At 40.1% G+C, this 13,078-nt stretch overlaps 1 protein-coding gene across 1 annotated transcript in view; it reads right to left on the reverse strand. All coding sequences in view use genetic code 11, as the record gives it.

Annotated features, from left to right (window-relative positions):
• Positions 1-1,552: 1,552 nt before the first annotated feature.
• Positions 1,553-13,078, reverse strand: part of EGR_05602 (Ankyrin-2) — a gene marked incomplete at both ends in the record, with an annotated part of 27,754 nt that continues 16,228 nt past the window's right edge. Inside the window, 3 exons of the mRNA XM_024494851.1 lie at positions 1,553-1,891; positions 6,176-6,274; positions 12,843-12,941. Of these exons, the coding sequence (XP_024350771.1) occupies positions 1,553-1,891; positions 6,176-6,274; positions 12,843-12,941 (537 nt within the window). The remainder of the gene's footprint in view (positions 1,892-6,175; positions 6,275-12,842; positions 12,942-13,078) is intronic.

Genomic DNA, 13,078 nt, shown 5'->3' on the forward strand with positions numbered 1-13,078 from the left:
GACTCGGCATTTAAGCAAGTGTTCCCACGAATAGCGATGGAAATAAGTCGTATCCTTTGCATTTTCCCTTCCCCCAATTTGTTTCTTAAACAGGGCAAAACACCAGGAGAGATTTGCGAAGCTTCAGTCAGTTACTTCAGATACACACAGATCCGACTACTGGCGCAGATGGTTCACCGGTGTCTTTCCTTACACAGTGACCGCTTTGTGGCGACCGACGTTAAAAGTTGGACATAGGGAGCACTGGAGAAGACGTCCAAAAGAGTGGAGGGACTACGTTATACTTTGTTTGTTTAAGCCCTGGTTTTAGTAACGGGTAAACTAGGGCTCCACCACTGTATCTTCGCCGGACCGCCTGGTCTCCAAACTATGGCGGCGGACACCAAGTCCTTCTGTACATCGGCAACACTTATCCTGCCTGAGTAATGTGTTCCTTTGTTTTTAGGGAAGCCTCGAATTATTGCATAATAATTACTTCGGTCAGCTTTTCCAATGTAGAAGCAAATTCTAATTATTTTGCGTTTTAACAGTTTAGTTACTCAATTATATATTTCATACGGAGCCACAATACAGCCAATGGTTCAAACGGAAGGTTATTAGCCCCAATTTGTCAAAACTTATTACCCTATAACTTCCAGCGTGCATAATTTGTTTAGCTATCAATAACTTCAGTCACCAGCCTAAATTTTAAACAACTTTTTACAAACCGTTTTGAGCCTTTGTCAGAAGAAGACAAAAATACTCGGACAATATATGTAATGTCGACATGTAGCAGGAATTAGGGCTACTGGTTATGACTCGAAGGCCAAGCCACCCGGCGGAGGTACAGTGGTGGAGCCCCTGAATTGCCTGTCACCAAAGCCGAGAGTTGAGCAATTAGAGTTCTACAATTTTACTTAATTTTGAATTCCACCAGCCACAGTTGCTATTTCCATGTAATAAGGGACAGTTTCACAATTCAATTTGATTACCAGGACCACTTATAACTACATTTCTACTAATAAGTGTACCTAAGGGTTTAATTTAAATGGATAACTCAAGTACTGGTGAAGTAAATGGGATGCGTTATTGCGGGCCACAATTGCATAGTGGGAAAAAAACTAGGTAAAATGCGACTTTCAGTTTTTTATCCTCCAATATTTGTTTAAACCATTGCCGCCTATAAAGCATCCACTCACTAGTCCGGCCAGATGAAAAAAATCTCAGACATTATCTAAGCACTCATTTAATCAGTTTTCGGTGTTCCTGTTTTTCGCGATGGCTGACACACGGGCAAGAGCACAGGCAGGGTGAAAGAGAGACAGGCAACGTTACATAAGGGGTGAGGCGAGTAGAGAGAGGGGGAGGGAGGGCGGGAGAGCGTGAGCCTAGAGAAGAGGATTGCATTTCTCAACAAAACAAAAATAACAATTATGGATAAATGCTCTCCATCACACGTACGTCGTTGACAAATAATGCGTCATAGGAAAGAGAGAAAAGGTAGTAAAATAAGAATGTATGGAGTGATGACAGTAGTAGATCGGTGGAGTGGCGCATTGAGTAACCAATTGACCTAAGCCTTTGCCGCACCTAGACAGCCATCCTCGTCGTCTCGAGCCAATCTAGCCCTGGCTGGTGTCTCGACCGAAGGTGGAAGAGGGTTTCGGAGATGATTTGGGTGACGGTGTCGGTGATTGTTATAGTTGAGACGACGAAGGTAGTGGTAGCTCGGAATTGCGCCCGTCTTTCGACCACCGCCGTCAACTTCGTCTGAAGAGGACTCGGAAGCAGAGGCGTCTTCTTCATCCGTCGAGACTGGGCCGTTGGTCTCGATCTGTGGATAGAAGGCGTCGGGTCGGAGAGCCTCTGACATCTCCGGATGTGTTGTCACCTCGTATGGCATATGACCGTGCTGTCGTAAGCATAAATAAAAAGCGGGAAACCACTCATTACGTAATTATCTCCCATTATGGTTCCTGAAAGTCAAATTCAATAATGAAGAAATATTTTTTATTCAAGGCAGGCAAAACCTTTTGGTTCTAAAAGGAAAGAAACCAGTAACGAGAACTGTAAACTCCATTTTTTCTACACAGCCTACCGTATAACAATAAGTGGAAAACTTCGGTAGGAGAAATTTCATCAGTAATGTCTAACTGTCCTCAGACATCCCAAGTACTCAAGCGTGAGCTAACTTTCCGAAATTGCGAAGTATTATGGAAGGTTAGTCTTTTGTGCAGTTACATGATAGTTTACGCATTTATTATTCAGGACCAGGGATTCCATATGCTGAATGCTCGTATACATTACTGGCTATTGTAAGCTAAAGGGCTCCATAGTCATGATCATCACTGCCCAAAAGGTCTACATCATACCAATGCACGACCGTTGGGTGGATGAGTGCCTCATCACCATGCCGTGGCGAACTACAGTTGAAATCTGTACATGCAGGTATTTGCTAATTTCAGACCTCCGATTACGAAAACCTTCGTTACGCACCACGCAATGTTCCATGTACTTCCACAGTCCCACTGTTGGTTGCCAAATCGATCAACAGCGTCTGGAATGGAATGGCTCATAAAAATGCAGGTTGGCTGCTGGTAAAAGGGCACGTTTGGCACTTATCGATGTGGGTATTACTGCCACGGAGGCAAGTTGTCTGGTAAAGAATGTGGATGTAGATGACTTTACCAGACAGATGACTAAAAACTACTTTTCCCTTTTTATTACAAATTGCCCATTTTGCATTGCAGAACGAAGAGAAACCATGACACATCTCCGCAAGTTCTTTTACGAAAACTTAAATTCGTGAACGGTAAAATGGAAAACCTGTAACATAGAAGGCATATTTAGATGCGAATCAGTGTTGGTGCTAAATCCGGAATAAGGGTAGGAACTCACCTTCAAGAATACGGTAGATAAACAGCTATAGAAAATTACAAAGTAGAAGATAGCCATACTGGAGGGTGATATAACTTAGCATGCATAAAATGTCCCTTTTTGACTAGCAAAAACGCTTGTTTAGATAACGGTTCTGGTGAATCAGTGCCACACTCATGCAGGAAACGTTACTGCAGAGATGAAAGGAAGCATTTCCAGACAAGAAAGGCTTGTAAATGTCTAATGATCTTCATATACTACTATTTCTAGGTGACTAATTTTTTCTGACTGCAGCTGCTCAACGAGCTTCGGAAACTGAATTAACCCCTCCATCCCATCCGGATTCACTAGCCAAAATGCACCGCACAAACCGGACTACCCAACACAGCTACAAGTCCCAATGGAATGGTTGTCATAAATTCCGTACTTTTGATGACAAACACCTATTATAGGAGGAAATGCTTTGTAGTTGAACCACATTGCTAACCCACTAGCAGTAAAATATCGTTCGGCAGAGTGAAGCAAAAGTCTGCAAGGGCCATTTAGGACAGAAAAAGGAAGCGATTTGCGTTTCTCGTCTATTCAAACAGGGATTTCAGCGCTGTGTATGCTATCTTTTGAAGAAGTACTCCAAAAGTGATTGTTCAGGACATTGCTAGTGGGTGAGATGTTTCTTTTCGCCAAGAAAAAGCGAATGTATGACTGGAAATATCCCCATTTTAAGCACAGATCTCAAAATTGGGTGGATATACAAAGCATCTGCTCTTATTTAGTTACTTTTTAGGATTTGACTATCTTGAAACTTTGCAATACCTCCGAGCCAGTCCACAAACAATGGATCAACTTATTCTAATTTATACATTAGTAATAATCGCCCTTTGCTCTTGCAAAAAGCTCAGCATCAGATTTGTAAACTAAAACAAAGGGGTAGTTTTGGGTTTAAAAGTTGCAGATTACACATTTTTTTACAAATCGCTGTAGCTATACGATGTCTTAGAGAAATTCTCCATCATAAAAAGCACATCCAGATGTTGAATAAGCGGCATTGTTGCTTTTGAAAAGACTCGGAGAGCAAATCGTATGAATGATTCAGGAGGTAAATTATAAGCAAAATCGTTTTTTTTCCGGCAAAACAGAATGCAAATGAGCCTAAAAAGTGTTACATCGCATGTACCACTCACTTGGTGTGAATAAACGGATGGTAAACTCACTCAAGTTAGGATTCCCTTTCGAAACGACAATGATTTTGCAGTGAACAGGAGTAAATTATTTCCCAGTTTGCTCGCTGTGGTGCCTGAGTTTATAAATCAAAACATAAAAAGCAAGCGATGCAAAAACGTTTCAATGAATCTGGAGGAAACGGATTATTTTGATTGACAGCAATGACCAATTTTCACTTAAATCTCCCGAAAATAAATGGGGCATGTAGAGAGATCAAAGAAAAGTTTTAAAATACACTTATGAATGCTTCTACATGTCTTGCTACGTAGTCATTTGTCATGTTCGACTGAAACCGGAAATCTGACTGACAGTTAACTTGGCAGGGTTGATTATTAAATTACCTTGTCAGAAAAGTCAAACACGCGAACCCCTCCCATCTTAATTCTTAAGCAAATGACGCTTGGCAAGACGGTGGTAACAATTTATGCGTTCGTTTGAAATTATGTCTTGAAGAGGAAAAAGACAAGAAAAGTGGAAATTTCCCAACACGTACCATTTTCCAGCAACAGCACGTACCGAACTAGAACAAAAGTTCACGATGGTTGCAAAGGGCAAACGCTTTTGAGAATTTCTATCGCCCATGCCTACAAATGGAATTTTTACCATTCTGAATAACCAACCCAATAGTGGTCGTTCACAATGTACTTAACGACGCGCCACTCCTTGCCAATCCTGCACTCCTCTACAACCAGAACAATTCATAATTTAACGTAAAACATTTATTATTGTAAATAATGAACCTGGGAAAAGGTGAAGGTGCACAACTGCAAAGGAATTAAAGGCAAAATGCAACTGCAGGATCTTTTGCCTCATCACTTTTCTTACGTTACAATGTTTCTCAAAATCCAAACCATTTTTTAACAATGGGGCCATTCCCTCGTAGTTCTTAAGGTAGAAATCAAATCGCTTAAAAATTGTCTAAGTAACTTAGGGTATTTCGATTAGACAATTTTCTACTTGATTTACAAAATGAAAACGTCCACCAGTTGGTAGAGAATAGTTGCTTAGAACAGTCTCACAGAAAGCTAATGGATTTGATCATCAGGAATCTGGAATGGATAACATAATCGACAGCGATGATTATGGTGAAAAGTGGTATTAAAAGGGGCAAACAACCAAACTTCTAACATCGTTTCAATCAATTTCTTGTAATACCACTGAATTTTGCAAAAAAGCAATACCATATTCAAAGCTGGCGATTCTGGAGGCAAAATGAATTTAGAAATGAGGAATGGTAGCTTAGAATGGACACAAAATGAGCGCCGTTTCCTACGGGAGCTAATTGCCAAAGTTGCCTCCACAGAACCATGTTTGCCAACTAGGACTTCTGGCAACAGCTTGAGTGACAAGCATCATGGATTTGCAAAACCCTTAACAATCACGGTGGATAAAATACAAGATTTCAAAGTTGATTCAACACAATGCCAAGCTAATCCACAAAAAAGGCACATGCTGATCTTTTCATCTATAATAATCACTCTTGGTATCTGCCTTTCAAGTGCTTCAAATAGAGAATATTTTTTGTATGGTTACACTATCTATTTAAAATAATTTTGAAATCACCTTAAAACACGCACTATAGGTCGTAATACATTCGCAGACGTTCCTGGAGGAGTCGCGGGTCTAAGGCTGGTCAGTCAAAGTCTTTAAGAAGCCTTTGACAAACTGGTATGTAAATATCAAAAGATAATTCCTCACAACAAGGCTGATAGGTGAATGGGATCAAAGGAGTCGTTTCCCTATCAGAGCGGTGATGGTTTTTACATTTCCTTTTAAAGTGAGCCGATATACATCGAGTACTGATACCATTTGAAGAATATTTGACATCAAGCAAAATTGGAATGAAGCATTCTCAGCACTTTGCGATGGTCTTAAAGAGGGAAAAAACTTGACGATCACTGCTTTTGAAAATCTCGTGAATAAAATGTTTCATTTTATGAAGTAATGTGTAAGCCCCATGCTATTCTGTGAACGGAATGCAAGAAAGTGGTATGAAAAGGGAAAACCTTTACGAAGTGTGTATGTGTAAGAGGAAATAGGAAAAGATAAATGCTTAACACAGAAGAGGCAGTAGTAGTAGTGAGCAAAAACAGCTTACGCAGTCCTTAGCCCTTCGATTGGCGCCGTTGCGGAGGAGGATGCAGGTCACGTCAACCCGATTCTGCTGCGCTGCCCAGTGCAGTGACGTCCAGCCGTTCTGGAAAAGGAAATAAGACCAAATGGATTGAACTCAGACGACATCTGTCTAGCACTACATGGGATTTTCCAGCCTGTCCCTAAGAAACCGGTCTCTGTGCTGGCGGCCTGGAGCTATACATTTCCCACTTTGCTATGTACTTACTACCTTGGCTGCTAGTCTACAAGCGCTCTCGTACGTGTGTAATAAAGTTACGCATGAAATCGTCACACACTGCGACAGATTATCGATGCTGTAAGCAGAAGACCTAGTAGTCCAACGCTTTGTGATTTAGTGAAACAAATGGCAAATGTATAGGTCGAATTGAGTTAGCACGGAACTTGTCACAGACGACCAAAATTAAAGAAGCAGTATTATTGGTAATAATAAAAGAAAAAACAGACATAAAGTGTTCCAGCCCATTTTGATAGGCCTTTTTAATACTTTGCGCTTTCTCAGAGAAAAAAATAATACTTAACAGCCACGTCACTCGGGAATGCGTTTTTCTTTAATCAAAAAGGTGGTCACAACAAAGCCATCCATCGCATTATGCAGTTTTTGACTGTATAATGACCACTTATCGCGTCGACGAGAATAAAGGATGCTATGTTGATCAGTTTAGGATCAAATTTTCAAAAAAGAAGGGCTTTGTAACATCCTTGTTTTGAGCACAACGGCAATGCATGAAGAAATAGAAACTAAAAGGCTGTAAGTACAAAGTTGAAGTAAGTGGAAATAGAGGCTCGGCACCGTACTGTCGCAATAAACATACTTGTTTGCTTAAAATGACCCCTGGAGTAACCTAGGCATCGCTTGAGGCCAAGCTTTCTTTCTACCTAGGGTAGCCGTGTCTAAGCCAGGCCTAGATGTCATGGTGGTTTAGCCATTCCCAAAAGTCATAATTCCATTTTTCAGAAGTTTGTAGGATGTCAAAACCATGATTTAGGGGAAGACAGGATCTGGTGTTCCCTATTAATCCGAAAACGAAATAGCACCTCAAGTAGTAGGTGTCCAAGTCCCAGTTTAACAGCACAGTCAACTGCAATTCTGAGGTGGGCAAGAGACATGTTAAGCTATTTACCTGATGACCTAACAAAGTAAGCGACGATCTAAGCCGCGAGTAAATGAAACATGCGGGTTGAGTGCCTGATTCAAAACGTGTATCAGAAGCTTCTGCGCTTAAACGCTGCTTTTAAATGTTAAACATGGGGGACTTTCAAGTTGGTTCGAAATTTACCGTTTTACATGTAAATAAGGAAGATACAAGCCGGTATCGCATGTAGTGGTAAATGCTATGCTTGACCCATCACTACTCGCACCAGCGTACATACCGTGTGTGTGCGGCTCAGAGAAGTCCGGGCAACGTTAATCGAGGTGACAGGCGATAATGTTAATACGCATACACAGGGAATAAGTGTGAGGTGATAAAAGCCGTTTCTTGCAAACAAAGACGCAGAATCCATGGATATCTACGGGAAAGTTAAAGCAAAGGATTTGAGAATTCCTATGGACATTCGTGTGGTTGCTGAAAGTGCAGTTTCGGGAGGGAAGACAGTTGAGCTTAATGAGATTGCCGAGATTAGAGGCAGCGGCACTGGACAAGCCAGGATCATAATCACCAAGGCAGACTCACTCAAGAAACGATTAGCATGGAGAACATTGGGATTTCTAACGATTACCAATTCGCAAATGTAATGTGATGAACACATCATTAAGTAAACACACGTTTAAAAATTGAAGTTATTTACCGCACAATGAGAGTAAACAAAACGGATTGTGCCATATACATGACCTCGGTTTGTCTGTGCTCCATCCATAAGTGTCGCATTGGCTAGAAAAGTTCGGCGCCAAATGGTCATCTGGTGGCCTAACAGCGACGTAGTGCTACGGCCCTAGCAACATAAATAAGGCTTCTGAAACCAACTATAACCAAGACAACCCCAAACATAGAGATTAAAATGAGAAAATGGAAAATGATGGAGTAGGAACAAAACATAAATTGGAGCGTGAGATAGAGCCCTATTCGCAGTTCCTTAAGGAGACAAATCCAAGTACGAAACCAAAATTTTGTGCGTTCTTACCATGAAGACAATGATGATATGGATAGAAACAAAATAATTAAAAGATTATTCGAGGTAGAAACTTATAGCTCCTAATTTTCAAATTTTTTTCGAAGATTACAAACCGCATATAAATTGGTTAAATGACAAGAAAGCGATAACTTGGACTTGGATATAATGAGTGTATCTAGAAGATACGGAAATGATGTGTGTATATGTTCGATATTTCATATTCTAGGGCAAAGCACAGCATCGTCTAGACGCAGTAAAGCACACGTAATATCGGACGGCTGATGGTGGGTTAGTTTAATGATGCAAAGGCGTGAGGTCTAGTGAAAGGTATGGGGAGCATATCATAAAGTTGCTAAATACAACTACTTTAGACAGGAAGAGCTTCTCCGCGCTAAATAATAATGGGAATAAAGTGCGGATTTAACGAAATATGCTTTATGTTCCACAACTCCCAACCCATTGGTATGCATTATTTACTAAAATGAGGATGAAAAAGGCGCACTTCCACTACTTCTTAAGTGGCTGAAGCAAATTAACTTGACTGATGAGATAGATCAAGTTGAGGTCACAATAGCGAAATTAACATCATAAAGTACTGTTGCTCCAAAGCACAATAAACCACGGAAAACTAAACATTGTGATGGAAAAAGCAGTAAGACTTGAAAGTTGCGGTCTTTGATTGCCATCAACGCTCAGAACTTGAACACTAATTTACCACTAGAAGAGGATTTTCAGAAAACAAGAAGGAATTTCTCCTATGGGGGTTAAGAATAGAATGATCGCTTTTTAAATACCAATAATATTTGCTACTTTGTAATTTAATGGCTGACAGCATCCACTTCTTTTAGTTTCGTTGGTAGGGAGATTAGAACTTACGAACAAGAAATAGGAAAATTCAGAAACGGCATGACGACCCGGAAGGTTAGTTCAACTAAGAATCCTCAAAGAAGTGTTTCAAACAGATTAATAGGCTTTCCATTGCAATGGTTTTGTCCATTTCGATAAAAAATGCATAAACCACACTTCCGACTAATGATTTTGTACCCCTCCACATGATCAACAAACACAAAACCGTATCTTCGTAAACCAGACACGAAATCTTATGAGAACAGGGTCAAAAATTCAGAGGTGTTTAGCTTTAGGATGAAAGTGCATCACTTCGAGAATTTGACCGATCACACTATGACCACAGGGTGGTCGATGTTTGCCACTATCTTCTTGGTTTACATTACTACTTTTCTTCGAGATTTTACCACCATTGAAAGGACGTTTATTCAACCTAGGCTTAAGATAATTAACGGTACTGATAGAATCCAATGAAATGCTTCCACATAGAATTCACCTTAGCTTCGGTATGATAATAGCAAGATAAACTACTCTCTGATGACAAAAATGAAGGTATTATAAAGTGCTATTCATGATGGTATTTTACAGCATCAAAGTAAATTGCCTTTTGCTCTACCCCGATGATGCAAAATCAACACGTGAATTGAGATTCACCACGAAGAGGCATATGGTGAAAAAAAGGCGTGGAGTAAATGCATAGGAGACGATGCTGTGCATTTAAAGAGGGGAAACCTAAATTAAATCAACGATTCCCCACACATTTTGCCTCTGTGCACTCCCACTAGGCTAATGGCAAGATTGCAGGCATGTGTAACGACCACGAATGTCCCGAAATGGTCATCCAGGTCTGCTCAAAAGCCGCGTGGGAAATAAAGTGGGCGAAATAGCACACGTTGAAGCGAGGTGATCCACCCTAGCGGACCTTAACCGAAGCTTTTCCAATTACATACACGTGCTCCTAGCTAATGACATCAATTGTATTATTTTTTCATGAAAAAAACTACACAAAGCAACAACTGAGACATAGCTAATGATTGTAATCGGGGTAAACGAAATTGATGAATAGTGAGCTGCAAATGATCTGCTAGGAAATGTTACAGCAAATGGCGTTACCATTTCAACTTTGCAGTCGCATTCATGCGATCTACTAGCGACTCGAAACAGCGTGGGCAGCAGTTGCGCTAACACGAAGTGAGAATTCACAATTTCATAATGAGAAAAAAGAAACGGACATTTACTGTGTGCACTGAAGGCTGAACGAGAAGATAACACGCGATCCTCTAAAAATCGTGTACTTTAAATTCATCAATTTCTTGTGTCTATAGCACAATCACAATGCAAAAACACTTTGGTAGGAATGTAACAAACCGTTGTGGAAAGCTAGTTTTGTTCACAAAAGTTGTAAATGAATTTATCCAACAATTTGGGGGCCAATCTTATGTTAAAATTTAGACTTGAAAATCAGTGCATGTCAATTTATTGCCAACATAAACTCAAAGTTGATTGACATGTCAGACCGTAAAACCATGCCTAAAAATTGATATGGAAGTGTTTGACAAACTTTTGAAACCCAGGATTCTCACGTATGCAACATAGATTGTGCGAAGACGTTTGGCTAGGCAATTTAATGAGAAAAACTGACACATTCGGTGCATCTCCATCACGCAAACACTAAAAAGAATGACGAGATGATACATTACAAACGAGGCCCGAGGAGCGCGAATCGAGGTGCTTGCGTCAATTTATCTTGCTTATATCCATGTTGCTACATTAAAAGGAGAAAGCTATTCACTGTCTGCACATCAGTAAGCAGCAGAAGTCCACTTTTGCATACCACATCGCATGCCTTCTTTTCTAGCCACGACAAGCAACCAGTGGCGTTTGGAAGCCGTTTCGCGAGAGATCCTACGGAGCCCACCTTTTCACTTTGATGTTGGGCTTTTATGGATAGTGTGGGCAAGCCTAGCTTAAGGTTTGAGTCTCACAGGTTTGACCAAGACTCATTCAATTTTTTATTTGGTATCGTCAGCCAATCAATTTTTCAACAAGTACATAACATCTAAGAGTACCAAATGCTTTAAGTTGATAACGATTTCGCGACACAAAAAGAAATATGGCAGATAATGATTGTCATGTTTCTTCGTCCATTAATTCTAGTGTTACATAAAACAATACAGGCTACTAGCAACCAATTGTCAAATTGTCTGACACTGGCTAAAATATTTAAAAAAAAAGATAGTCTGAGCGGAGAAACACGTGAAAATTGCACAAAAAACCCTGGCAAAACTTACAATAGTCCGTTCCGTGGCAAATATTCCTATCAATATAATTTGTTATATGAAGAGACCTCGCATGGCCTAACAAGGTACTTCAGTTTTGCATCGAATATAATGCGTTAGGTTCATTTCTTCTGTGAACAGCTACCAGTACATCAGAGGTTCTCCAAGTATAACTGCTCTAAATTACTATATCATACGAAATACTGAAGACACAACAATGCCTGAAGCTACGTGTTGAACCCATCAAACGGAACGACGTTAAAAAAGATAACATGTTAAGGACGTTCGTGGTACAGGATTAGAAAGATAGCTGGCTTCAAAGCAGAATAGCAGATGAATGAAGCGAAGATAAGTATCATGAGCTAACACAAAAGCTCGATTCTGATTTCGGAAAAGTGAATTTCAATTGAGTTTGATTAAAATACTGGTCATCAGGATCTCATAGAAACATCAGTCACTGGAAGCAAGGTTCTAGGGTCATGGCAACGGCATCAATTGCTGTTACCTTTTGTGACCACCTTCACTGCTGCTTAAAAACTGAAGAAAGATGTAAACATCCTTCTCAAACAAAAAAAACATGATACATCATCCATTTCACTGTTTATTTGATTGAGACACATGAATTGGTGGGAACGTAAGCACCACAAACCGGTAAGGAATACATGCCATATGTTTGCAACGCAGTAACACATATGTGACCCTGGTATCAAAAGCGTTAATATTTTCTTTGTGTTCGTGTGTGTCCAAGGGGATGTGGAAGCCGTGAAATTGAAATAAAAAGTAATCGCTCAGAAAAGGAAATTCAAAATAACTTGACTAAAGATATACAAAGTGGTGATAGGGAAATTAGTTTGAAATAAAACGGCTGTTATAGCTCTACTCGTGAGATAGAAAACCTGCGCAAACCACCGACAGAAGGTAGACGTGAAAATGGTAGCTTTACGTATAAATTAAAAGAAGAAAAATTGATTTGCCCAAACTAAAAAGCGTGCTACTTACGCTTTGGATTAGCAACATTTCCTCCTGATTTCGACTCAATGAGTTGTAAATAAATGGTTTGAAACTAGATTAAACCAATTTCAAGACACTTGCGTTGAAACGGCCTAGGTCAAGAGACTACCTTCAAACGAATTGAGAGCCCCATGCAAAGCTGAGGGTGATCTAGTAGACAGTGCAATTTTAAAAATTAACCGAATAGCATTTCCTATGGAAACTAGATAGAATTAAAAATCCTATTTAAGTTCTTTCACGCAGACAGTATACTCATTTTAAGCAATCAGAAAGTCTTTTGTTAGCGAAAAGACAAAAAGTGTAGAAATCAAATTGGGGGAAGATTCTGATTGCAGAAGTCGCTGAAGGGCATTTCAGTAGCATGCTCGATCCAGAACCTACCTTATCCACAGCGTTTATGTCAGCGCCCATTTCGAGGAGGGTGCGAACAAGTGAACAGTTGCCATGGTAAGAAGCGAAGATGAGCGGAGTGAAGTCAGCCTGAAATAATATAATGCAGAAAAGGAAAACAATCAAGATGCAAGCTTTTGTCGATGTAACAAAATCGTGTTGGCTATTGCTTACTAAGGAGAGTACGCATAAATTATTCAGAAGCTGGTAGTACTTCCCCCCCTCCT

The sequence above is a fragment of the Echinococcus granulosus genome (genome assembly GCF_000524195.1).
Source record: "Echinococcus granulosus chromosome Unknown EG_S00042, whole genome shotgun sequence".
Classification (NCBI taxonomy): Eukaryota; Metazoa; Platyhelminthes; class Cestoda; order Cyclophyllidea; family Taeniidae; genus Echinococcus; species Echinococcus granulosus.